A 24,885-nucleotide genomic window follows, 5' to 3' on the forward strand; every position below is an offset into this window, starting at 1 on the left:
CAATCCGCATGCAGAAATGCATGTGAACAACGCTTCACATCCGCATGTCCCTGGCAGGAAAAACGCATGTACAATCCGCATACGTTTTTTCTGCCAGGGAGATGCAGAAACGCTCAGGAAAAAATCCTGAGCATTTCTGCATCGTGGGCACATAGCCTTAAACTGGTAAATAATATTAATAACTTATAGACATTGCAGCTACTATGTCAGAATACCTCACATATGCCAGAGAACCTACAACACAACAAGCAAGGTCTTATACATCCTGCCACCATGAGCCCAGAACTACACTGTGTTCCAAATTATTATGCAAATAATATTTTCTCAGATTTTCCCAAATTACCTATACGAATTGCAGTCATTGTAATTTTCCACTCAAATAACTATTAGAGTACAATTGAAAGGTTTTTGTACAAACTGCCTATGATAACAGTATATTTTTTAAAAAATAAAACACTCAAAATGAATGTTCCAAATTATTATGCACAGCAGAGTTTTCAACCTTTTCATTTTAAGAAAGAACAAAAAAAATGGTCATTTTTGAAATTCTAAGCATTAGCAGGTTATTACAAACTGAAATCAGTTTTCAACTCAAAACTTTATTCTAGGTGATGTTACATTTGCACATAGGACCCCTTGTTCGAAAGGAGCTTCGGAACTTTCTCATTCATTGAATTTGTCAGGTTTTGGATGGTTTCTGCTTCAATTGTTTTGCATGAGGACAGAATACCCTCCCAGAGCTGTTGCTTAGATGTGAACTGCCTCCCGCCATCATAGACACTCCTTTTGATGATGCTCCAGAGGTTCTCAATGGGGTTGAGGTCAGGGGAGTGTTATAGCAGAAGATGAGGCCCCTCAAATTCAAAGACCCCATCTATGCTATACAAGTCTGAAAGTTACTTTAGGTCAAAATAACACCAGCAGTGAATGTTCCTTCTTGAATCAATAATGCGTCCTTGCTAGTCATCAGAATGTATCTGATTAAATGTGTCTAATCAAATGTGTCCGATTACATGTTTCAACACAAGCACGAGAATAGAAATCAGTCTTTGTGTGCTAAATTGTATAATCGGACCATATATGGTAAATCCGTTTCCTGCCTTCAGAGTGGATATAAACCCATGCTTTGTAATAAAGTTTAGAGCTTGTTTGACACACATCCTGTCCTGTGTCTCAGTCTCTCCGAGCTCGTAATCCAAAGGATAGAAGACTCAGAATGCAATGATCACAGGAGCATGGGGGACACACCATAAGTTTGTCCCCTTTTATGCCCACAGCAGCCAGAGATGCAGATGTGTTATGTGCAGCATGAGACGGGGCATTATCATGCATGAAAATGATCTTGCTGCGGAATGCACGGTTCTTTTTCTTGAACCATGGCAGGAAGTGCAGTTTGACAAACTCAACATACATTATGGAGTTCATCTTAACCCCTTCAGAGATCCCAAAAGGGCCGACAGTCTCTCTCCCCATGATTCCAGCCCAAAACATTACTCCACCTCCTCCTTGTTGGCGCCGTAGCCGTGTTTGCATGGGGTGTCCATCAACCAGCCATCTTCCACTCCATCCATCTGGAGCATCGAGATCATTTCATGCATGATAATGCCCCGTCTCATGCTGCACATAACACATCTGCATCTCTGGCAGCTATGGGCATAAAAGGGGACAAACTTATTGTGTGGCACCCATGCTCCCCTGACCTCAACCCCATTGAGAACCTCTGGAGCATCATCAAAAGGAGTGCCTATGATGGCGGGAGGCAGTTCACATCTAAGCAACAGCTCTGGGAGGGTATTCTGTCCTCATGCAAATCAATTGAAGCAGAAACCATCCAAAACCTGACAAATTCAATGAATGAGAGAGTTCAGAAGCTCCTTTCGAACAAGGGGTCCTATGTGCAAATGTAACATCACCTAGAATAAAGTTTTGAGTTGAAAATTGTTTGATTTCAGTTTGTAATAACCTGCTAATGCTTATAATTTCTAAAATGACCATTTTTTTGTTCTTTATTAAAATAAAAAGGTTGAAAACTCTGCTGTGCATAATAATTTGGAACATGCATTTTGAGTGCAGTTTGAGTGTTTTATTTTTTAAAAAATATACTGTTATCATAGGTAGTTTGTACAAAAACCTTTCAATTGTACTCTAATAGTTATTTGACTGGAAAATTACAATGACTGCAATTCATATAGGTAATTTGGGAAAATCTGAGAAAATATTATTTGCATAATAATTTGGAACACAGTGTAGAATAGCAACAGTACTAAAAGTGCCAGCCGCAGTGGCATCCATAATGCCAGCCATAGCACCAAGAGCAGCGTGTTTAGCTTTTCCTTCATTTCACAGCATGAACCAGTAAGAACAGAAATCCCCATTATTGCAAGGTGGATGAATGCAATATATTGTCCCCATCTAAAACTATTGGCTGGTCCAGACCTATGTAACGGAGGATTCCTGGGACTTCTACCTATTTGTGCAACTTTATGGCTAAAAACAGGCAACATTTGAATAGTACGGTGTGATTCTACATGAAATTGTGAAGAAATTACTGTAAAATGGTTTTAGTACAGTCACTGGTTTGGAAAATTGAGGCATCTCTAAGTTTATCTATTTGTTTATCCATCTATAACATGAATCCATCAATCCTTTATGGCTGTGATGTAATTATCCTTCAGATGATACATACTTATGCAGATGAGCAGGACATTTAATTAAGCATAAATATTCATTTCCTTTACTCATATTGAGATAAATTATTCTATATACTGTAGATGGCTTCAGTTGTGCAGAAATGTATGGTCTGTGCCGATGCAACCACCATAGACTATTTTTTTTAATTAACAGACATGTCATTTATTATGTAAGTAGGGCTATACCTCACATTACATATAGTAACATAGTAACATAGTTTTTAAGGTTGAAGGAAGACTAAGTCCATCTAGTTCAACCCATAGCCTAACATCTTGATCCAGAGGAAGGCAAAAAAAAACCATGTGGCAAACACTAAGCTCCACATTGGGGAATAAAACTCCTTCCCGACTCCATACGACAATCAGACTAGTTCCTTGGATCAACGCCCTATCATGGAATCTAGTTTTTATAACTTGTAATATTATACTTTTCAAGAAAGGCATCCATGCCCTTCTTAAATTTTAATAGTGAATCATCATTACAACATCATGCGGTAGAGAGTTCCATAGTCTCACTGCTCTTACAGTAAAGAATCCCCGTCTGTGATTATGATTAAACCTTCTTTCCTCCAGACGTAGAAGATGTCCCCTTGCCCCCGTCTCAGGCCTCAGAGTAGAAAGATCAGTAGTAAGGTCTTTGTACTGTCCCCTCATATACTTGTACATAGTAATAAGATCACCCCTAAGCCTTCTTTTTTCCACAGTAAATAACCCCAAGTGTAATAACCTGTCTTGGTATTGCAGACCCCCCAGTCCTCTAACAACCTTGGTCGCTCTTCTCTGCACCCGCTCTAGTTCAGCTATGTCTTTCTTATACATCGGAGACCAGAACTGTACACAGTATTCTAAGTGTGGTCGCACTAATGACTTGTATAGAGGTAAAATGATGTTCTCCTCATGAGCATCTATGCCTCTTTTAACGCATCCCATTATTTTATTTGCCTTTGTAGCAGCAGCCTGAGACTGGCCACTAAACGTGAGCTTGTCGTCCACCAATACACCTAGGTCTTTTTCAGTGACAGTTTTGCCCAGTGTTTTACAATTAAGCATATAATTATACATTTTATTTCCTCTGCCCAAGTGCATTACCTTACATTTATCCTCATTAAAGCTCATTTGCCATTTATCAGCCCAAGCTTCTAGTTTACATAGATCCTCCTGTAATATAAAATTGTCCTCCTCTGTATTGATTACCCTGCAGAGTTTAGTGTCATCTGCAAATATTGAAATAATACACTGTATGCCCCCTACAAGGTCATTAATAAATATGTTAAAAAGAAGGGGGCCCAATACTGACCCCTGTGGTACCCCACTGAGACCCAGTCTGAGTGTTTTCCATTAATAACCACCCTTTGTTTCCTATCACTGAGCCAATTCTTAACCCACATACATATATTTTCCCCTATCCCCATTGTTCTCATTTTATGTATCAACCTTTTGTGTGGAACCGTATCAAAAGCTTTTGAAAAGTCCATATACACAGCATCCACTGCATTTCCTTGGTCCAGTCCAGAACTTGCCTCCTCTTAAAAACTGATCAGATTAGTTTGACAGGAACGGTCCCTCGTAAACCCATGTTGATATTGGGTCATGAGGTTATTCTTCTTCAGATACTTTAGTATAGCATCTCTTAGGAAACCCTCCAGGATTTTACCCACAGTAGAGGTTAAGCTTACTGGCCTATAATTTCCAAGTTCGGTTTTTGTCCCCTTTTTGAATATTGGCACCACATTTGCTATACGGCAGACCTGTGGTACAGACCCTGTTATTATGGAATCTTTAAAGATTAAAAATAATGGTCTATCTATAACATTACTTAATTCCTGCAGTACCCACGGGTGTATCCCATCCGCGCCTGGGGATTTGTCAACTTTAGTGATTTTTAGACGCCGCCGTACTTCCTGCTGGGTTAAGCAAGTGGCATTTAATGGAGAATTTTTGTTATCACTAATCATGTTTTCTGTCATGCGATTTTCTTGTGTAAATACAGTTGAAAAAAATCATTTAGCATATTGGCTTTTTCCTCATCCTCATCCACCATTTCACCCAGACTATTTTTAAGGGGGCCAACACTATCATTTTTTAGTTTTTTACTATTTATGTAGTAAAAGAATATTTTGGGATTATTTTTACTTTCTCTGGCAATGAGTCTTGATGAGGTCTCTGTCTCAATCTTTGCTGCCTTGATTTGTTTTTTACATAATTTATTTAATTTTCTATATTTATTTAATGCCTCATCACTACCCACTTGCTTTAGTTCTCTAGATGCTTTCTTTTTGTCACTTATTGCGCTCCTTACAGCTCTATTTAGCCATAGTGGTTTCCTCCTATTTCTAGCATGTTTATTCCCAAAGGGTATATATTGTGCACAGGTCCTATTCAGGATGTTAATAAATGTCTCCCATTTGCTTTGTGTAGCTTTATGTCTCAGGATATCGTCCCAGTTTATTGCACTAAGATCATCTCTTAACCGTTGGAAATTTGCCTTCCTGAAGTTTAGTGTCCTTGTAACCCCTCTACTACACATCTTATTAAAGGTTACATGAAAACGTATTATTTTGTGATCACTATTACCCAAGTGACCCCCAACTCGTATATTTGATATGCGGTCTGGCCTATTGGTTAATATTAGGTCTAGCAGTGCCCCCCTTCTTGTTGGGTCCTGAACCAGTTGTGAAAGGTAATTGTCTCTCATAGTTGTCAAAAACCTATTACCTTTGCTTGAACTACATGTTTCTGTTCCCCAATGTATTTCAGGGTAGTTGAAGTCTCCCATAATAATGACTTCTTGAGTCGCTGCTTCATCTATTTGCTTTATGAGGATATTCTCCGATACTTCCATTATTTTTGGAGACTTATAACAAACCCCTATCAGTAATTTATTATTTTTTCCCCCTCCCCTTATCTCCACCCACAGGGACTCTACATTTGCATTAGATTCACATATATCCTCCCGCAAGACAGATTTTAAGGATGATTTTACATATAAACACCCCCCCCCCCCTCGCTCGTTTGTACGGTCATTTCTGAACAGACTATAGCCCTGTAAATTAACTGCCCAGTCATGGGTCTCGTCCAGCCACGTCTCAGATATCCCTACCATGTCATAATTATTTTCCAACAAAATTAATTCTAATTCCTCCATTTTGTTGGTGAGGCTTCTGGCATTAGTGTACATGCATTTTATGTATCTCTCTGTACCTCTATTCCTTCTTACTTTATTGACTGTTCTAACCCCACCCCCAATTTCTTTATTTGTGCCCAGGTCACTATCTGCACTATCTTCCCCACCTATAAAATGAATACCCTCCCCCCCAATCCCTAGTTTAAACACTCCTCCAACCTTCTAGCCATTTTCTCCCCCAGCACAGCTGCACCCTCCGCATTAAGGTGCAGCCGGTCCCTAGCATAGAACTGAGAAGTCGGTCCAGTTCTCCAGGAACCCAAATCCCTCCTTCCTACACCAGTTCTTGAGCCACTTATTTATCTCCCTAATCTCCCGTTGCCTCTCTGGCGTGGCACGTAGTACCGGTAGGATTTCAGAGAATACAACCTTGGAGGTCCTTGCTTTCAGCTTGCAGCCTAATTCCCTGAAATCATCTTTAAGGACCTTCCACCTACCTCAAACTTTGTCATTTGTGCCAATGTGCACCATGACTGCTGGGCCTCACCAGCCCCTCCCAGTAATCTGTCAACCCGATCAGCGATGTGCCGGACTCGAGCGCCAGGTAGGCAGCACACTGTTCGACGATCCCTGTCTTTGTGACAAATTGCCCTATCTGTTCCCCTAATAATTGAGTCCCCCACTACCAGCACCTGCCTGGCCTTCCCTACTCTCCTATTTCCCTCTTTACTGGAGCTGACACTCCTCCGGCTTTCAGGGGACATGCCTTGCTGCAGTAGTGCTACCCCTGTACCGTCACTCCCCTCATCTGCCAACTTTGCAAACTTATTGGGGTGTGCCAGATCAGGACTAGCCTCCCTGGCACTCTTCCCTCTACCACCCCTTCTAACTGTCACCCAACTAGCGACCTCACTGTCCTGCAGCTCCCGACTACCACCCTCCCCCACATCTACCCCAGTGAGCTGCTGCTCAGTGAGCAGCAGACTCCTTTCCATGTTGTCAATGGATCTCAGTGTTGCCAGCTGCTCATTTAGATCCAGTATCTGGGCTTCCAAACGCACAACGTGCACACATCTCGCGCAGCAGTAAGCAACCCCGACTGTTCAAGGAATGCATACATGTGGCAAGATGTACACTGGATAGCATTGTCAATAATGGAGCTCATTTCCTAATGGGGATTGCAATAGACAGAATGTTAAGTAAAAAGAAAAGTAAAGAATTAATGGAATACAGACAGCAATTCAGTCCAAAGTCCTCCCTTCCAAACTCCCTGAATCCAAAGTCACTGAAAAACAAGTCACACACTTGCTTTCGTTCGCACTTACGCTCCGGTCACACAGCTCGTTCACACTCGCAAACTAAGAGATTTAAAGAGTTTTTTTTTTTTTTTCCCTTTTCCAGCAATGCACCCGTCACCTCAATGCACTTCCAAAGTTCAGGTTAGGTAATCAAGGCTGATTGTTGGTTGGGCTCAAGTACTAGTATAGACTTACGACCAAATATTACGACTCTTCTTTATTCGCAAGACAAGCATATTTATATGTATGGTGGAGATTGTCAGAATAAGCCACCCAACCCAATGGGAGTCTCCCAGATCAAAGGCATTAAAGCAGGTAAAGAAAGTTATCTTGTTTTTTGAGTCTTTGTGCTGCTACTACAACCTCACATGATAACAACTAGACATGTATACAAGTGAACGCTATTGCAAACAAGCCTGTTTTGGGTAACTTTTCAGAATAGGCTGTCATATGTGTGTAGGTACATGACACATTTTAACCATTTCTGGCTATTGCATGACTTGTAGCCTGCATTTTTAACCAATTTTCCCCATTGCAAGCTTTCTCTCTAATTTTTCGGTGGTTTGTGAGCTACTTGGTTACATGATGTCCTCCTAAATACAGTACACAGAGAGATGGATCCCTGTCCTTCTTTCTCTGTAGCACACAGACAGAAGCCGCATGGCAGACATTCTATAGATGTACTGAGCTGTGTTGCTGTGACTCCAACATTGGAGTGAGCTAAAACAGTTGCTTAAAGTTACAGCTCAATCTGTCTATGTGTGCCTGGTCTATTGTTAGGCTCACTAGGTGAGGTGGATCCATCAAGCTCAAGGTCTGAGTGGGCACACAGGCGTCAGTGCAGAAGCTAGGTGTGGTAAGTGGGACACGGATAGCGAAAGAACAGAAGACGGCAAACAGGATGTAAAAAACTGCAGTCAGGCGAAAGTCAGGAAACCAAAGGCAGAGTACGTCAGGAAACCGCAGGCAGTCGGAGGACCTTGGGAAAACGCAGGCAGGTGGACATACCGGAGAAGGTGTGTAGCAAACCAAGGTCCAGCATCACAGAAGACACAATGCAATACCAAGACCCAGGGGTGTGTCTCAGTGAGCCTTATATAGGCCCAGGCTGATGCTCACATGGGAGCATGCCAAGCCATCTGCAAAGCCCAACATGGAGCACCACGGAGTTGAGCGGACCGGGGTGAGGTAAGCAAAGAATGTATCTTGTTTTGACTAAGATGGATTTGGATTGTTTTATCTGATTGGAAATCTCCCAGCAGATCCTGCACTTGCACAATGACTATCGGCTTACCAAAGCCACTGAGAGTCAGTGGCTGGTGGACACGTGCATCATTGTGATCCTCAGCGGCTAAGGAGCATATATGAAATCTTCGCACATATGAAATGAGGCTGGGACGTACACCCAGATTCAGTGCGCATGCCGGCAAAGCTGATAGTCATTGCGCAAGTGCGGGATCTGTTGAGAGATTTCGGTGACGAAGGGAACAGTGAAAGGAATGAATTATGATGCGATGGGTGTCGATAATTTCAAAAGGCACTTGACTGACCGTGACTGGAAAGCTAGAAATCCCCACTCCTATGAGTGAAACAGAAGGTATGTGGTGCAATCAGGGAAGTATAAAAAGTGCTTTTTGCAAAAAATACTGGGACTTTTGCTTTAGAAAAACATTTTAGTGTTGCAATGTGCATCACTAACTAGACATTGGGGTCAGTTTAATATAAAAACGGATGTGACAGGTTCCCTTTAATACTCCGGGCTGTTGTACCATCATCACTCAGACGTTACCGGCTATAGGAACAGGACAACAACATGTGAAATATGAATGATGGGTGTTTATTGAAGTAACTTAACAGAGTTTATCATTTCTTTGACTTGAGCTATAACACACAAAACATGAGGAGTGGGAGCCAAAACCAGGTAAGGAACAATCAGAGAAAATGTATAATAGAAATAAGTCACCAATTCTGCATTTATCCCCCACTCCTAAGAAAAAATACTGACCAAATACTGAGAGTGGGGTTGGGCCTTCAAACCTGATTTCGGGCCAACTAACAGGTTATGGTGGCTATGTTCTTATGTTTGCTGTATGTATGTTCCATCAATCTCTCTGGCTGCTCCATCAACATAGAAAGAGAAGTATGCCCCATTCAACCAAACAGAAGTTGGTATGAGGTATAGTTGGTGGCACTATGTCCTTGGTTTTATAGATTCTTGCCACATCCACCATGTACTCAAATCATAAAAAGTCTGGATCTTACTAAGAAGAAGATTACAGAAATGTTAAGAAAATGTATCTTTAGGCTATGTGCCCACGATGCAGAAATGAAGCAGAAATTTCCTGAGCATTTCTACATCTCCTTGGCAGAAAAAACGATTTTGAGCATCACTTGGAAAAGTGCTTGACAACCTGGTCACACAATATGCGACAGGCATGGATTTATATAGTGTGACCAACTTAGATGCTTTAAATGCAGCATCAGAAGTAAAAAAAAAATAATTAAAACATTATACTTGCCTCTCCGGTGGCCCCCGGTCTCCTTCTCCGGTGGCGTGCTCTGTCCTCAGCATCCCGCGGTGGTCTGAAAGGACCTGCACTGACGTCATTTAGTCAGCTGACAGGTCACGCAACCGCTGACATCAGCGGTCACGTGACCATCACATGACTAAATGACGTCACCGCAGGTCCTTTCGGGACACCGAGGACAGAGGACGCCACCGGAGAGGTAAGTATAATGGTTGTTTTTTTTTTTTTTTTTACGTTTTAATTCTTTTTTTTACTAATGATACCCAGGTCTGGAGAAGAGTCTCCTCTTCTCCAGACCCGGGTACCATCCGCGCATTGAACCGCAAAACATCCGCATGTATGCATGTGGATGTTATGCGGTTCAATGCAAGTCAATGGCGGCGATTTCGCCGTGATTACGCACAAGAAATGGTTGTGCTGCGTATTTTTCCGCAATGATAATCCGCAATGGAAATTTCCGCAGCATGGGCACAGCAAACGCGGATTATGATTGGTAAACATGGCAGACAACTTAACATGCATTTTTAATGCGTTTTCGTGGCGGAAATGGCGCCGCGGAAACACAAGAAATCCGCATCGTGGGCCCGCAGCCTTATGGATGGTGGTCTTCTTCACTTTTGAATTCCAAGGAAGGTACAAAACTTCCTCACTAGTTCGCATATAAAATTGGGACCTTGGTAAGATAATTTGAAACAACCTTATGGACAGGTGACGTGTGTAAGGTAAACTTCTGGCTAGGAATTAATCAACTCATAACAGATATCACCGGAATGAGAATTGACATTACTCCTCAGCTTGCTCTTTTATCCATAGGCATAGAAGACTTTCCCAAACAGCTGCGTTACATAATTTCACACATACTCTTGACAGCAAAACTCATCATAGCTTCCAGATGGAAAAGTGATGACCCACCAACTTTAATACACTTGATAGAAAGAGTAAAACAACATAGCATATTTGAATATAATGCCGCCATTAGGAGTAACTCCTTCTCAAAATACTTAGAACGTTGGGATCTTTGGACCTCGAAATACTCTCCCATGTTATCAAACACGGCCTAGGTGACATGCCTAGGTTTGTTATTAGCTCATCTTCGCTTTTGTGACAATCTTAATTTGAGATGATGATGAAGATTATGCTCAGTTTGACTTGGATTTCATTTCGGATTTTCTACTCTACTATGCTTTTAAATATTGTCTTTATTTTATCAACCTCAACAACATAGTATGTTAATATACGAGAATCTTTTAGTTTTTATATACGTTCCCGTGTGTTATAGGAATTGCAAACTGTTGTATTCTAATTGTGAAAACCAATGTTTCTGTTTAAATATGTCTGCTCTCCTTCCCCCCTTCCCTCTTATTTATATACCCCCTCCTGCCCTTCTTTCCGTTTTATGGAAAATTTCAATAAAAACATTTGAAAACAGGTGACGTGTGTAAAAGATCATTTAGCAGTGGTGAGAGTAGTTTGATCAAACGATCCCAAATTTGGTGAAATGGTCAACACATACTAGAACAGGCTTGTAACCTTGTACAGTTAAGAAGTGCACGACAAGCATTTCAAACGGTTCTCTTGTAGTCATCAGTTGGGGTGGCTCACAATGATCCAGCCCTTGGAGGAGAGCACAACTAGGACTACACATGTCTGTCACAATTGGCGGCACCCTGAGTGAACTGAGGGCCATAAATCTGATCAATGACTTTTGTTCAGCAATTTCCATAGAAAATCATGCCACCATTTCTCATTTGTTATATGATTTTTGAAGACACCGCTCACGAAGAAGAGTTTTCTTCAAAAATCGTATTTGGATTAGTACCGAAGGGATTTCTCAGACGCATTTGGACTGTGTCGCTCTATGGGCGCTGGATGTACTGCGGATAAAACTACTTTTTGTACATTTCTCATTTCTTAGTCTACATACGTTCCCTACAGTGAACATTTGGTATGAATGAGCCCTAACACTCACACAGGGATGAAAAAACCAGGGGAGATGTTAAACATGCACACCACAGGTTCGTATGCAGACTAAGGCCTAACTTGATTCTGATTTGTCCCTACCTGACAGAGGAGGTTGGCAGCTTAAAATTACACAATGGCACCCCCACTCAACGTTAGCTGACCCTGGTTGTCCATAACTGCACCCTCAACTATACACAGAGTGTAACTCAAATTCACAACAAAATGGAGTGCACACAGACAAGAGGGTTAGAGACACAGGACTAGGACGTGTTCACACAGTCATAAATGAAAGACGTAAGGAAAAGAAAGGAACCCAAAAAGACCTTTGGTATATGTGAAAACCCCCAGACCCTAAATGTAATAAAATGGGAAAAGAGCTGAGAAGGGAAATATGCAAACAAACTGCAGGAGAAGCAATAGAGAAAACCTCAGCAAGATAATCATTCACTGGGGAGCTGGGACTCCAAACATTCATCTAACTTGGAATATAGCCAGCAAAGACTACATGTGCCAGGAGAGTATAAATAGTCCCTTCCAAGATGTGATAGGACAAACCAAAATGAGGAAGTGAAAACATCTGCGTAGAAGCAACACAGCAAAGACAAGAGCATTATCAGCAGTTGGAAAGATACAACACAGGCTGTGGTCAAACAGAGAGGGAAACTGACCCACAGCCAGAGATCACCGGATTGAGTCCCAGAAACGAGCCATGACAATATTGTTGCTCTTGATTCACAAGAGGGTCACCTCAACTTACCGTTCTTCATGGTAAACAGTTCTGTGCCATCACTAGATGATATTAGACGACAACGAGTGAGTCGGCGGAACAAAAAATTCATAATGGGGGAATCTCAAGATTTTGTAATTCAGTATTTGTTGCTCCTTTTGGCAGTACACAGGGGGGGTGATTTTTTCCTGGTCTTGTAGTAAATAATATAATCAAACCACAAGTTACAGTGTTCCATGATGGAACCCAGCTTGGCCATAATAACCGCACATGTCAAGTTTGGGAAACTCTCAGTCACCTCTCATACAAACGGCAACAGATCCAACCGAAGATAGCTGTAATTAGCTAAGTTGCATTTTCCGGGCCGCAGAGATATGCTTTCAAAAGCAATTACACATTCCAGCCAGTTGTCACAATTCCTCCTCTTAGCGTGGGCTGTGGCATCTCAGCCGTCCAATCTGAGGCTTGTGCGTGGTGAGCTGTCAGTGTGGTGAGTGATAGTCCAATCACCCAATCAGGGTCGGGATGTGCTGGGTTGCCTACAGGTGGGTGTCTCCTGTTCAGAATTATTCCCAGACTATTTCGCTCGTTTTCTGCCTCTTAACTCTGCCAGCTGTAGCTCTGCAAAGTGGGGTGTTTGTTTGCTCTGCGCTTTGAGTTCTAGTATTTTGATTTTTATTGACCGACCTTGGATTTGCCTTTGGCCTTCAGTTTGCCTAGCCCCTTTGTCTTGATCCTCTTGTTGGAATTCTGACCCAAGCCCATGACCTGACTCTGCCTTTGCCTCACCCCTCTGTTTATGACATACCCTCCTAGCTTTTGACCTCAGACTCCTTGACTTCCCTACCTCACAGCATGTCCGTGAGTAGTGACTAGCATCACACCAGTCTAATACCTTGAGAGAATGACTCTAGCGCATCTACGCTACAACCAGAAGTCCACCCAATATGGGTGCCCTGGTCACACAAACTTTTCATTCCTTACATGCTCTCTGTTGGTTCCCTTCCTACTGTCTGCTTATAGAAGGTCTGGATTTGCTTCTGTACAGTAACCTTGATTGTTTACAACTTTTAAACAACAATAATGAAAAACTACATTGCTATAAGAAGTTGTGGGCACCTATAAATATTGTAAATGTATGGCCTACGACAAACAGCTTTGGTTTCCACAAAGAGAGCAGAACATATGAGTTTATTCACTTAAGGGCAACTACACATTTTAAAAATACTTCTAACATATTATAGCCATGATGCTGAGCATTAACATAGTGATATACAGGGCTATATACGATCTAGAAGTTCATGCTCTGCTTGCATTCCAAGAATCAGCTCTGTGCTTGTACACCTTTGTTTCGGGTGTCTACGGGGGTCTTACAAATTAAACCCCTATCAATCAAAATGTCATCCGTGAAATTCTAATATGTCAAAAATGTTTGTTAAAACTTTATTTACCCTCTAGTCTAAATTGTAACATGAGAGGATAATCTGATTTTCTATGTCTACCATTTATAACATGTAGCAAAACCATTATGGAAGTAATAGGGGGTCACCTCTCTATCTTTTTATATCAGGGAATGTCATAATGGAGGGGCAGATACCCTGAAAATTCAAGGAATAGACTAGATTTGACGCCATCACTAAGGGGGCGACCTTGATGAAAGTCTTGCAAAATGAGGCCCAGTGGATTTTAAGGATGTATATGTACCTTTTATTTTTAAATATATATATCTATATATATTTTTTTTTTTCCATACTTAAATGTGCCTCTCATGGGGAGGGAGGTCCTGGGGAGTTTTCCAGTTGGTGATGTATTCATGTGGCTTCCTTATGCATAATTTATGTTAGATGTTGTAACCCTCCAACTAAGTGGCTAGGACGGGGAGGGGATAGGTCAGGGACACTTTATGACTTCTAGAAAAATGGTTTATTGCACCCTGGTCACACAGGAGGTGCAGATTTAGCCTTTATGAGCAGGATGAGATGTCAGATGCCGGTGCCACCCTACAGCTTCCTGTTAGCTCGGGCTCTGTTCACATCTTATTAGGAGCCTACAATGAAGACTTATCTTGGAAGGACGAAAGGTTGCAATGTATCCCGTTGTACAGGCACTCTATGGCATACACAGATGCCCAAGATAAAAGAGAGTATAGGAAGAAGAATATTGTGAAGAATACAACCTTTTTGCACGACTATTACAGTCAAACTATGCATTTCTGTACTGCAAAAAAGGCATTTCATGTGTACTAAACCTATAGATCAAAAGGACACACTTTTGGCCTCTGCCAGGTGAATTGAGTCCTATCAATATGTCTGGGGTATAGGATAGGTGAAAAACATAGGATTAAGATTGGTGTGGGTTCCTCCACTTTTGCACCCTTCTTGGGAGCAGATGTATCAGTCTCGTGTAACAGGAGCAACAGTGCACATGTGTGAATACAAAGGTGGATACACATGTACACTACCATTTCACTCAAAGGGAAGCTTGGGACCCTCAATCTAATGACTGGTGGGGGTCGAAAGGTCGAATAGCCTACGGAGATACGGATAGGTGAAAAAAGCAGTTTAAGCATAAGAATGAATCGGACGCTGCTCCATTCACACAGGGTTCTTCAGAGCCGCAGTTCTTAGGATCCGTGGCAGTCTCAGCATTTACACCAGGGATGTCAAACTTAAACACACACAGGGTCAAAATGAAAAACTTGGACAAAGTCACGGGCCAACCACTATACAGTATAATAGGTCCCACATAATCCCACATACAGCATAATGGCCTCACATAGTCCCCCATATAAAATAATGGCCCCACTTAGGGGTGGCAGTTCTGGTGTCGGGGGCCAAATATAACCATCATGCGGGCCAGATTTGGCCCACAGCCCAGAGTTTGACATGTGTGGTTTAGGCCCTCAGCAGCTGGGACGAGATCCCCTATCTCATAGAAAGGGGATAACTTCAAAACTTAAGATCACTCATGTAAACAGAAGCTGTCAGCATGTTTGTTTACAAAGAGGTAGTAATGTGCTGGGCAGGTAAGGTGCACTCCTTTACACATGGAGGTAGTAATGTGCTGGGCAGGTAAGGTGCACTCCTTAACACATGGAAGTAGTAATGTGCTGGGCAGGTAAGGTGCACTCCTTAACACATGGAAGTAGTAATGTGCTGGGCAGGTAAGCAGCACTCCTTTACACAAGGAGGTAGTAATGTGCTGGGCAGGTAAGGTGCACTCCTTTACACAAGGAGGTAGTAATGTGCTGGGCAGGTAAGGTGCACTCCTTTACACATGGAGGTAGTAATGTGCTGGGCAGGTAAGGTGCACTCCTTTACACATGGAGGTAGTAATGTGCTGGGCAGGTAAGGTGCACTCCTTAACACATGGAAGTAGTAATGTGCTGGGCAGGTAAGGTGCACTCCTTTACACAAGGAGGTAGTAATGTGCTTGGCAGGTAAGCAGCACTCCTTTACACAAGTAGGTAGTAATGTGCTGGGCAGGTAAGCAGCACTCCTTTACACAAGGAGGTAGTAATGTGCTGGGCAGGTAAGCAGCACTCCTTTATACATGAAGGTAGTGGTGTGCTGGGCAGGTAAGGTGCACTCTTTTACACATGAAGGTAGTAATGTGCTGGGCAGGTAAGCAGCACTCCTTTACACATGAAGGTAGTAATGTGCTGGGCAGGTAAGGTGCACTCTTTTACACATGAAGGTACTAATGTGCTGGGCAGGTAAGCAACACTCCTTTATACATTAAGGTAGCAGTGTGCTGGACAGGTAAGGTGCACTCTTTTACACATGAAGGTAGTAATGTGCTGGGCAGGTAAGCAGCACTCCTTTACATAAGGAGGTAGTAATGTGCTGGGCAGGTAAGGTGCACTCCTTTACACATGGAGGTAGTAATGTGCTGGGTAGGTAAGGTGCACTCCTTTACACATGGAGGTAGTAATGTGCTGGGCAGGTAAGGTGCACTCCTTTACACATGGAGGTAGTAATGTGCTGGGCAGGTAAGGTGCACTCCTTTACACATGGAGGTAGTAATGTGCTGGGTAGGTAAGGTGCACTCCTTTACACATGGAGGTAGTAATGTGCTGGGCAGGTAAGGTGCACTCCTTTACACATGGAGGTAGTAATGTGCTGGGCAGGTAAGGTGCACTCCTTTACACATGGAGGTAGTAATGTGCTGGGCGGGTAAGGTGCACTCCTTAACACATGGAAGTAGTAATGTGCTGGGCAGGTAAGGTGCACTCCTTTACACAAGGAGGTAGTAATGTGCTTGGCAGGTAAGCAGCACTCCTTTACACAAGTAGGTAGTAATGTGATGGGCAGGTAAGCAGCACTCCTTTACACAAGGAGGTAGTAATGTGCTGTGCAGGTAAAAAGCACTCCTTTATACATGAAGGTAGTGGTGTGCTGGGCAGGTAAGGTGCACTCTTTTACACATGAAGGTAGTAATGTGCTGGGCAGGTAAGCAGCACTCCTTTACACATGAAGGTAGTAATGTGCTGGGCAGGTAAGGTGCACTCTTTTACACATGAAGGTACTAATGTGCTGGGCAGGTAAGCAACACTCCTTTATACATTAAGGTAGTAGTGTGCTGGACAGGTAAGGTGCACTCTTTTACACATGAAGGTAGTAATGTGCTGGGCAGGTAAGCAGCACTCCTTTACATAAGGAGGTAGTAATGTGCTGGGCAGGTAAGGTGCACTCCTTTACACATGGAGGTAGTAATGTGCTGGGCAGGTAAGGTGCACTCCTTTACACATGAAGGTAGTAATGTGCTGGGCAGGTAAGCAGCACTCCTTTACATAAGGAGGTAGTAATGTGCTGGGCAGGTAAGGTGCACTCCTTTACACATGGAGGTAGTAATGTGCTGGGCAGGTAAGGTGCACTCCTTTACACATGGCGGTAGTGGTGGGGCAGTGTAGGAGCTTGTCCCCAGTAAAAATTAGATCTTTTTTGTAGAGATCCGATACGACAGTTATGAGAAATCTAGTGAAGTCATATGCAAATCAGGCTGGAAGGGGGTGTGTCACTGCCTTTAAAGAAACAGTCCAAGTGCAGTGACCCCCCAGTGCACCTCCAGCTTGATCTGCATATGGCTCTTCACTGGATTTCTCATGACCAGGACATCAGATGTCTATAGCAGGGATCATTCACATGGGGGGCCTGTCACCCACACACCCATCCCACTCCCTGTATATGTAAAGGTGCGCTGCTCATCTGCCTTCCCACTACATCCCTGAGGATCCGCAGGACACAAAGTAACAACAGGGAATAGGAACAGGTATAATTACTGATAGGGAGGCGACATACCCCTCAGCCTCAGGCAGTGGGAGCAGCCATTGTGGGGGCAGGGTGACACCTTCCTGTCTTTACCTCCATGCTCTCTCTACTGTTACTCATGAGCTGCATCTCTCCATGCACAGAGCTGTCCGTAACACCAGCAGCACTCTCAGCACCGGTGCACACTCAGCACATGCGATAGTGACAATACCTCCTTCTTCTTCTGTCCTCCCCCGATCTGCAGGCACAGGACCAGGATCAGCAGATGCTGGAGAGCTGCTCTCATGCTGGACGCCATGACTGTGGAGCTCAGCCTCCCTATCAGCACCTGCTCTGCTGCCATCAGCCGCTCTCACTGGCTGCACTGTCAGCCAATCAGCGCCGGCGGAGGACGCAGAGCATCACTGGTAGTGTAGTCTGCTCGGGCCGCTCTGGACTACAGCGGCGTCTGTGCCCGTGTGTGATAATGGGGCGAGCACAGGGGGCTGTCAGTAGCCAGTCACGTGGGCTGTCATCCAGCCTGTGTGTGCTGTGCGCTGCTGTGTGCCGGACTGGTGTATGAGTGAAGGGGACACCAGCCGGGGGGCGCAGCACCAGTATGTGTGTAGGAATACCTGTGTGCACAGCAATGTATGGAACAACTGAGCTATGTATGCGATGATCCCGCACTGCAATGCTAGGAATTTATATATATATTTATATTGCATAAATTTAGGCAATGCTGCCGTCATTCTGGATTTTGTAATATATATACAGGGTGGTCCAAAAGTAGGTGGACAGAAAGTGTAATAAGGTTATGAAGGGGGAGATTTATCACACATGATGTAAAGTGAAACTGGTTCAGTTGCCCTTAGCAACCAATCAGATTCCAGTTTTCATTCCTCACAGACTCTTTGGAAAATGAAAGGTGGAATTTGATTGGTTGCTAAGGGCAACTGAGCCAGTTTCACAGATCTAGTTTTCACAGATAGATCTCCCCCAAATCTGTTTTCTTTTCAGATAACACATAATGGCAAATAATTTAAATACAGATCAAAGAAAATGGATTTTAACAGAGTAATGGAAATCTCAAAATGCTGAAACCATTAGAGCAAATTGGGTTGAAACATTTGATACTCAAGCCCCAAAGAGACAAACCATTTACCGCATTCGTGACAAATTCAATGCCACTGGCTCAATCCTTAATGCTCCAAAAACTGGTCGACCCAAAACAGTCTGTACAGAAGATAATAAACAACTTGTTGCTGAAACATTTGTTCAGTGTCCAAAAAAGTCCACCAGAAGAGCCTCTTTGGATTTGAGAATTTCACGAGCTTCTATCATGCGAATCCTGAAATCTATTGGGTGGAAAGCTTATCATAGAATCATAGAGTCATAGAATGGTAGAGTTGGAAGGGACCTCCTGGGTCATCTGGTCCAACCCTCTGCTCAAAGCAGGATTCACTAGATCATCTCAGACAGATGTCTGTCCAGCCTCTGTTTGAAGACGTCCATTGAAGGGGAACTCACCACCTCTCGTGGCAGCCTGTTCCACTCATTAATCGTCCATGTCTAATTCATGGTTTATTGGAGGATGTTCCAGACAGGCGGCTGCAATTTAGTGAGATTATGCTTAATGAAATTGAAGAAAATCCAGTAATTTCAGATAACATTATGTGGAGTGATGAAGCTTCTTTCAAATTATCTGGCCATATTAACAGACATAATTGTATTTACTGGTATAATGAGAACATGCATTTAACATTAGAGCAACAACTAAATGAGCCTGGTGTCAATGTTTGGGGTGGTATTTCAAGTTTTGGTGTTTTAGGACAAATATTTTTTGATGGAACAGTCCCAGGAGATAAGTATCTTGAAATTCTAATGAATCAAGTTGTTCCCCGGTTACAGCAACAGCCTAATTCAAATGACCTTTATTTCCAACAAGATGGGGCCCCTCCACATTATTCAAGAGTAGTCCACGAGTATCTTGATGAAACATTTCCTAATAAATGGATTGGCCGAAGAGGCCCACTTGATTGTCCGGCACGTTCACCAGGCTTGACCCCAATGGATTTTTTCTTTTGGGGAGTACTCGAGGACAAAGTTTATTGTCGAAAACCAAAAAGTGTCAGTGATTTGAAAAATTACATAAGAGATGCATTTCAAGAAATTAATACCCAAAGAGACTTGTGCAAAAAAGTTTGTCGAAGCGTAAGAGGCGACTTCAAAGCTGTGCAAATAGTAATGAAAAACAGTTTGAGCACCGGCGTTGATAAAATATAAGGGCTTTTGTATTATTGTTCAGAATAAAATTTAATTGTCAATGTCATGCTTGTGTTAGTAAATATAATTTTATATATAAATCAAAATAAATGCTTTTATTTTCTGGCTACCTACTTTTGGACCACCCTGTATATATATATATATATATATATATATATATATATATATATATATATATATACATACATATGTATGCAGGGTGGGCCATTTATATGGATACACCTAAATTAAATGGGAATGGTTGGTGATATCAACTTCCTGCTTGTGGCACATTAGTATATGGGAGGGGGAAAACTTTTCCAGATGGGTGGTGACCATGGTGGCCATTTTGAAGTCAGACATTTTGGATCCAACTTTATATATTACATACCTTTAAATTAGGATTTCATACAATATAATGTCCATTGCAGTCAGACCCCTTGGTGCGCACCTATGGTTAAATCTGATGGGGGGGAGGGGAGGGTGTGGTGCTGATGTGGCACGTTTGATCCCTTCATTAGGAATGTTGTTAGCACTCTGATGGGCACTGCTGATCCTCATGTTTAGCGTATGTTTAAATGTATATTATTGTGATTTTATGTGTTATACCAGCACAAAGAAACAAATTATACCATGTATCATTTCCTTTACACAAATACTTACTATTTTGTGTTGGTATATCACATAAAATCCAAATAAAAACAAACCCCTTAGTGATCAATAGACGTCTTTTTACTGACCTGCGATATAAGAGACTAGCATTCCCCGACAGGTGACAATCCTGTTGCCGACATGTGACAATGCTGTAACTGTCACCTGGACACTACACCTGACAAATTGCTGCATCAGCCACGATCAGTGTTGGCACCGACCATGGACGTTTAACCCCTTAGATTCTGATGTCAATAGTGATTACAGAATCTAAATAGTTAACAGAGTGTGGGGGCCTCCTCTTTAACCTCATCGGCTCCCTGAGATCTTGATTGTGTGGTCCTGATGTTTGCCATGGCAGGTAACGGCCATATAACGGCCTTACAGTCTGCCGGCTATAGCGGCCTGTTCAGAAGTTATCAAAATTTAGGTGGTAGAAATAAACGTATTCATTCTTGTCATCCAACTTTGCATTATTTCCTGAAAATAACAAGAAGGGTTAATGAACTACCTGAAAGCCATTTAAGATATGTTGAGGCGTGCGGTTTTTAAAATGGTGTCACTTTTGGGTGGTTTCCAACATATAGGACCCCCAAAGTCACTTCAGAACTGAACACGTCCCTATAAAAATAAGTTTTGTACATTTTCTTGAAAAACTGAAAAATTACCGCTACATGTTTAAACCTTCTAAAATGCTAACAAAATAAAACAACACTTTACAAATGGTGATGATATAAAGCAGACATGAGGGAAATGTTATTTATTAATGTTTTTGTGCGGTATGACAATCGGGATTAAAGGGATAGTCATTCAAAGTTTGAAAATTGCAATTTTTAAAACCTTTTTGCAAAATTTCTTGTATTTTTATAGATAAACGCAAAACAAATCAACCTAAATTTACCATTACTATAAAGTATCAAATGTCACAAAAAAAAAACAATCTCAAAATCAATGGGATATGTTGAAGCATTCCAGAGTTATTACTACATAAAGTGACACTGGTCAGATTTTAAAAAATTGGTCCGGTCACACACTTAGAGCTCCTCAGTTCCTGTCCTGCATGGCGCTCACATATTTTCAATTTTTAATTTTAGTCACATCTTAATGACGCATATACAGTTGTGTGCAGGGAGGAATGCTGACCGGGACACAGCAGAGGGAGCACTGAGCGGTGACTCACTGACACAGTTCACCTGTGACCTGGTCGTCACTGTGCTGAATGCCGGCGGCTGGATGTAGGTGCCAGGCGACCGCAGGCACAGCATAGCTAGTGATTTTTTTGTATATTGTGCCCCCCAATGGAGGCAAGAGACAGGTCCCTAAGGTGTCTACCTGTTATCCCAGCCCTGCTCAAGCCTAGAAGACATACATTGTACATCGTCTACTGGAAGACATACTTTTTACAGCAGTTTTACATCCGTTATTCATTTGTTTTTAGCTGATTCATTGTTAAGTGTCAATGGAGAAAAGTGTCGCAGAGTGCATCTTCCTACAGTCACCACTGTACTTACGAGAGCTTCAATCAGCAAGATATCTTGAGTAAACAGTATTTACTTCATACTGGTTAAACATGAGATACAATTCAGTGTCACACAGTACGTGTACTGCTGACATAACACATTCAGGAAAGAAAGAAAAACATAGAGGAAGTAAAAACAACCAACAATTGAGAGCTTTCCTCCCCCATATTACAGCAAGCATATAACTTTACACACTATCGCCATCTGCTGTCTGGTTAGTATAAAGTCCTCCTTACACTTAAAATAAGTCCTGATCTGTTGCATATGCCAACACCCTTTCTCAACAGTAAGGACTTATTCAATCAAACCCAACTTTTTTATTAGTCTCTGGTGTTTATCAGCATTCAACGCCTTCGTGAAGATGTCTGCTGTCATTTCTTCAGTAGGACAATACTCTAACTTCAAGACTCCTTGTTCCTGATGATCTCTCAAGAAATTATATTTCACATCAATATGCTTGGTTCTTGGATTGACTCTTTCCATCTGAGCAAGAACAAGACAACCTTGATTGTCCTCTTTCAGTTTTGTTGGTTCCAACTGTGGTTGTCCTAATTCTGTCAACAATTGTCTTAACCACAGTACTTCTTGACTCGCATGTGCTGCGGCAACATATTCTGCTTCTGTTGAAGACAGTGTCACAATTGACTGTTTCTTACTTGTCCAACTTATTGGTCCACCTGAGAGAAAAAAAATATGTCCACTGGTAGATCTTCTGTCAGTTGGATCTCCAGCCCAATCTGTATCAACATATCCTGTTAAAATGCAATTATCACTTGTGGGTAATTTCAGCTTAACATTGCTAGTTCCTTTCAAATAATGCATTACTCTCTTCACAGCATTCCAATCAGCTTTATTTGGTTTTGATACCTTTCTACTCAGGATTCCTACTGCTGCTGCGATGTCTGGTCTTGTAACGGTCGCTAGATACAGTAGTTTTCCTATTGCTGTTCTGTATTCTTCATTATTTGGTAGAATATTTTTTTCACTGTTCATCTATTTGAGATAATTAGTTTCCATTGGAGACTTTACTGTTTTTGTATCCTTTAATCCAAATTTTTCTGTTATGTCTTGAATCATGTGATTTTGATTCAGTATGAAACTTCCGTCCTCTTCTCTTTCTACCTGTATTCCTAGGTACTGTTTCACATTTCCCAAGTCTTTGATTTCGAAATGTTGCTTCAGGATTTTTAGAATGTTTTCTTTATCCCTTTCTTGTTTAAAACAAATCAAAAATGTCGTCTACATATATGAGTACATAAATCCATCTATTAATCAGCCTTTTTGTGTACAAGCATGGATCAGCTTTGCTTCTTTGAAATTTTTCATTTGTAAGTACTTCCGTGATTTTGTTATTCCACGCTTTAGCTGCTTGCTTTAAACCATATATGCTTTTCTGTAGTTTGCAAACTTTGTTTGGATTTCTTTCATCTTTGAATCCTGGAGGTTGTTCCATGTAAATGTCTTCTGTTAAATCTCCATTCAAAAAAGCTGTCTTTACATCCAGATGTCTCAGTTCCATCTGTTTCATTGCTGCAACTGTAAGTAAAATTCTTATTGTAGTGTGTTTGACAACTGTAGCAAATGTCTCATCATAGTCTTCTCCATATTTTTGAGAATACCCTTTAGCTACGAGTCTTGCTCGGTATCTTTCAGCTGTGCCATCTGTTTGGTATTTTACTTTAAAAAATCCATTTACATCCTATGGCTTTTCTTCCTTCTGGCAAATCTGTTAGTGTCCATGTATTTGAATCATGCATGGATTTAATTTCTGTTTCTGTTGCTTCTATCCATTTATTAGCTTATTCTTCAGGAAGTTTAGATATGTCTTCCCAAGAGGTAGACTCATAGATTTTTCATATGCTTGTCTTGTATGAGAGACGTTTTGGTGGTTTTCCTTTGTTCTCTCTCATTGAACGTCTTGGTTCTGTGTCTGTTTGTAGTTGTGATTCTTCACTTTCAGTATTTTGTTCTTCATTGATTTCTACTTCTTTCTCATCAGATATTTCTTCAGTTATGTCACTATTGTTTTTCTCATTTTTTGTTTCAACTGAAATCATAATGTCTTCATTTAAATCTTCAATGAATGTCACACTGTTACTCACCGTAACTCTGTCTGTTTTGGGATCTAGGATTCTATATCCTTTGCAATTTGCACTATATCCAACGAATATTCCTTCCATGGATCTGTTTTTGAAGTTTGGACATTTTTCTGTTGGAATGAATATAAAAACTTTACATCCAAAAACCTTTAAATGATTGACACTTGGTTTCATACCTTGCCACAGTTCATATGGAGTTTTCGTCAATTTTCTGGAAAAAAGTCTTTTCTGTAGATATGTAGCTGTCATTGCTGCCTCACCCCAATATTTCTCTGGTAGTTTGGAATCCGTCAGCATACATCTTATCATTTCTGTTAGAGTTCTGTTTTTCCTTTCTGCTACTCCATTTTGTTCAGGTGTGTATGGAACAGTTTTCTGGTGTTCTATTCCATTTTGTCTTAAGTAATCTTCTATTCTGTGACCTGTAAATTCACCTCCATTATCACTTCTAATGACAATTGGCTTCCTTTGAAATTTGTTACTTGATCTTGTTACATAGTCTACAAGTTTATCAAAAACTTCACTTTTGTTCTTAATTAAGTATGTGACTGTGTATATTGAGTAGTCGTCTATAAAAGTCAACATGTATCTATTGTCTCCTGATGTAGTCACTTTCATCGGTCCGCATACGTCAGTATGCACCAAATCAAGTGGTCTTTCACTTTTCATCTCACTTTCTTTTGGAATAGATATCCTTGTGGCTTTGGATTTTATACAACATTCACATCTTATGGTAATTGAGCAATCTGATATCTTTAAATCTTTTGTCAAT

The 24,885-nt window shown here is 41.6% G+C and overlaps 1 protein-coding gene across 1 annotated transcript in view; it reads right to left on the reverse strand.

The window, feature by feature from the left end:
• Positions 1-18,070, reverse strand: part of TUSC3 (tumor suppressor candidate 3) — a 417,133-nt gene extending 399,063 nt beyond the window's left edge. Inside the window, exon 1 of the mRNA XM_073645422.1 lies at positions 17,811-18,070. Within this exon, the coding sequence (XP_073501523.1) occupies positions 17,811-17,942 (132 nt within the window). The 5' untranslated portion in view covers positions 17,943-18,070. The remainder of the gene's footprint in view (positions 1-17,810) is intronic.
• Between the last annotated feature and the right edge of the window lie 6,815 nt (positions 18,071-24,885).

This window comes from Phyllobates terribilis, unplaced genomic scaffold, assembly GCF_046119375.1.
Source record: "Phyllobates terribilis strain yellow unplaced genomic scaffold, ASM4611937v1 Scaffold_1__5_contigs__length_1240528914, whole genome shotgun sequence".
In the NCBI taxonomy this organism is placed as follows: Eukaryota; Metazoa; Chordata; class Amphibia; order Anura; family Dendrobatidae; genus Phyllobates; species Phyllobates terribilis.